The sequence below is a fragment of the Octopus bimaculoides genome, chromosome 15 (assembly GCF_001194135.2).
Source record: "Octopus bimaculoides isolate UCB-OBI-ISO-001 chromosome 15, ASM119413v2, whole genome shotgun sequence".
Taxonomy (NCBI): domain Eukaryota; kingdom Metazoa; phylum Mollusca; class Cephalopoda; order Octopoda; family Octopodidae; genus Octopus; species Octopus bimaculoides.
In genome coordinates this window covers 29,720,416-29,723,896 of record NC_068995.1, presented here as the reverse complement: position 1 = coordinate 29,723,896, position 3,481 = coordinate 29,720,416, and the positions used below count along the sequence as shown (strand labels likewise).

General features: G+C 36.2%; 1 protein-coding gene across 7 annotated transcripts in view; it reads right to left on the bottom strand.

The window, feature by feature from the left end:
• The window catches only part of LOC106869961 (serine/threonine-protein kinase ULK3), a 195,009-nt gene extending 192,263 nt beyond the window's left edge, over positions 1 to 2,746 (bottom strand). For 6 of the 7 annotated variants that reach the window (XR_001409483.2, XR_008265613.1, XM_014916122.2 and 3 more), the window contains exon 1: positions 2,590 to 2,746. Coding sequence is in view for 4 of the 7 variants with exons in the window: in XM_014916122.2 (XP_014771608.1) it covers positions 2,590 to 2,694 (105 nt within the window). In the remaining 3 variants the exon portion in view is untranslated. Of the gene's footprint in view, positions 1 to 2,026; positions 2,512 to 2,589 lie in introns of all 7 variants that reach the window. The other variant, XM_052973225.1, reaches the window with a different exon arrangement.
• Positions 2,747 to 3,481: the final 735 nt, after the last annotated feature.

The window sequence follows — 3,481 nt, the reverse complement described above, 5'->3', positions numbered from 1 at the left end:
TTCCTGATCCAAAACTCAGTGTTGTTTCAAAACTTTTCTCCCCACATCCCGGAAAAAATTTTAGTAAATTTTTACCAACTCACCCTCACAATTTGCACCAAGACAAAAAACAAAATCGGATTTTTCACGTGGAATCAACTCCTCTGATCTACTTTCCCACAAATTCCTTATTTTGGTGGTTCGGAAAAAAAGTGAGGGGTGACCTCCCGCCCCACCTCGGATTCTTTAGAAAATTTGTTTTTCTTCGTTGAATGAATTATGGTGAGCTTTTAATATGCCACAAAACCCATTTTTTTGTCCAGAAAACGGGGAGGGGACTGGAACCCTCGGAAATCCCCACCCTCTACAATTTCACAGGGAAACATTTTTGGCAAATTTTTACAATACTTGTTGGCAAGGGAACCTTTCCAGTAGCATTCGTCCTTTTAGAAATAACCAAATCTCGCTAGGCACACTACAGTCTTTGTTGAGCAAAACGTACCAGTACAGTGTGTATATGTGTATGTATGTGTGTATGTATGTATGTGTGTGTATGTATGTGTGGCAATAAAAAGCCCTATTTCTAAATCAATGCCATTTAAAAGGTATCTCTATAAAATTTCACTAATATATATCCGTTTTCCTGAAAGTTTTGAGGCAAAATCGGATTGTGTAAATTTTCTGAAAGTCCTCTCCTCAACCCACCCTGTTCGTTTGTGCAAATTTTTGTTTTCATATTCGTTTTCTACACAGTTTTTTTACAACTATTAAACAATTTTTTTTTTGGTAACCGGGTGTTAAACTATATATTAACCGAAAGAAGCAAGTCTGTGTGTGTATACATATATGCATGTAAAGTGTGTTTGCGTGTGTCTCGGTGTTTCCCTTGTGTTCACCTGCGTTCCATGACGGTGTCGTTTGCTTGCAGTCCACCATGAAAGCATGACCAGGCTTCTTGACATGTGCGCTCTTTGTAAACAAAAGGCTCGTTCATACCATCCGATCTTATTTTCATAGTACGTCATTTGTTTGCAGTTCTCCGCTTAACCATGTCCAGGTTGTTTGTAGTTCAACAGGCTGGGGAATTATGATCTTGCTTGGAAGCAGGTCAGGGTTGACATCAGGAAGGAAATTTTGCTTAGAAAGCTCTGCCTCAATGAACACTCTTCTTATCTATGCAAGCATAGAGAACTAGACGTTATGATGATGATGATGTATATTTTAGACACCCTCAGAGCAGGATTATTAAATAAATTAAAATTCCGACACGCTGATGTAGGACTACATTCTGTGTCCTTTTTTTAAGAGTAGGGTGTAGTTTGAAGCGGTGTTGGCTGCTATTTCTAGCAGATCGAGCAACTACGCAGAGGTTCCTTCATTATAGTAAGATAGTTCCGCTTACGTGTGGCTAATCAAATGCTTAGGTGTCTTCACAATATACTGCACATTCTGCACTGCTGGGTTAGACCTGTGGTGTGCAATGGGGCAGATGATGTTGCATCAACTGAAGGTCCTAGGTCCTAACATGCTTCCTTGGAAACATGCATGTTCGGGTTTAGTTGGTTCGTTGCAGTCTTGTATTCTTAAAGATACAAATTGAGTTACGTAGCACCTTTATAAAACAGAATACGTGTGGCTAGCGATACTGAAATTGTTTAGATGTGTTTTACGATATATTCAAACCCAATGAATCTTCTCTAATTACAGGAAGGAACTACGTAACTTAAAATAACCTATTCACAGCTACATAATGGGGACTTAATAAACTTGACAATAAAACAGTGCTGCATTGTTAACAAGGACAACCTTTTAGCTAGCGTCTTGTATTCCCGTATTTCAAAGACAATTTGGGAACACTTGAATTAAAATTAAACATAAACAGGTAACAAATAACCATTTATTAAAACGCACATTACCTTTAATTAAAAATCTATATTTACACAGTCGACGAAAATTTACATTGAACAAACACGGTATATAAACATAAGAAGAATGTAATTTGTCAAACACCATTCAAAGCACGAATTTAACAGACAAGACAAAATACCTTGCAGTATTTAGTTCCAGATCTTTACGTTCTAAGGTCAAATCCCGCCATGGGCAACTTTGCTTTACATCTTGGGTCGACAAAGTACCAGTCAAGCACTGGTGGTGGTGGTGGGGGCGATATAATCAATTAAGAGCTATCCAAAAATTTGCTTCTCGTCTTTATATTTGAAATCAATATTTTCTTGGACAGGCAGAATCGTTAGAACTGAAAATAAGGTGCCTTGGGGTGTTTAACTCTAGCCCTTTAAGTTCTGAGTTCAAATCTCGCTGGCGTCGGCTTTCAGTATCCGGAGCCGATATAAAAGAAGTTACTGTTAAGTACTGGCGTTGATATTATCGACTATACTTTTAGTAAAAATTTAGGACCTTGTTCCTAAATTAGAAATAAAGATATGTTCCCATCCTCGAAAGTGTCAAGGTGTGTTGTTTGCTGTTAAAAGCAGACGATAAATGACGAATCGGGACATGTTGTTTTCTTCGTATCTTAAATAAAGAAAAACAATAAAAATACCCTCAAATTAACAATATAGTTCAATTATTTTTATTTTCGGTTACACTTACCTTTCTACATGATTTATATACAGTTGCATAACTCCCACTGCCAAGTTTTTCGGCAAATATATAATCCTTTAATTTCGGTGTCGAATTTAGCATCGGCTTAGCCATTTAACTAGTGTTTTAGCAGTTCTGCAGTCTGCAGACAACTACCACGGAGAAAATAGGAAGGCAGTGGTGAAAAAAATATTATTTTAACAATTGAAAAGTTAAGTTATTAATTTTCATCACCTATTTTTGGAATTAAAAATTAAAAAACATTTTTTTTTTCGGATTTGTGCTAGATTTGTTTATCTGCATGATTGCCTCTATATCCGCTCAACTTAATAATCGCTCTTCCAATCATTCTTTACCTTGCGAAATCAATCCCCGGTGAAGGTACCGGCGTCTAAGTTCGAATCTTTTGAGCACTACTAAGTATCTTCTATACTTACAGTCTCTGAATCTCATCTGTGGCCTCTGTGTGTGTGTGTGTGTGTTGTATGTTTTCTTAAAAATAGATTTATTTATTCGATTCAGAGAATTAGTGGACGAGCATATTAAGCATGCAAGTTTTCTAGGTCAATATAAAGATCCTCACCCGTTAACGAATAAAAGAAAAAAAGGAACAGCCTGCTGAGTGTTAACAACTAGAAAACGAATAAGAAAAAAAATTTTGCGCAAACGAACCTGAGGGAGGACATTCGGAAAATTCATAAGATCCGATTTTTCCCTCATAACTTTCAGAAAAATAGATATATATGTTGTAGTGCACCTGAGCACTGTTTACAATAATTTCATTATTATTATTATATTGATATTTTTCTTTTACGGAATCCCACGTTTTCAGCTATGGAGAATCCGATTCTGAAAAAAAATTATTTGTATAATTTCAATTTTAAAATATATATATATACCC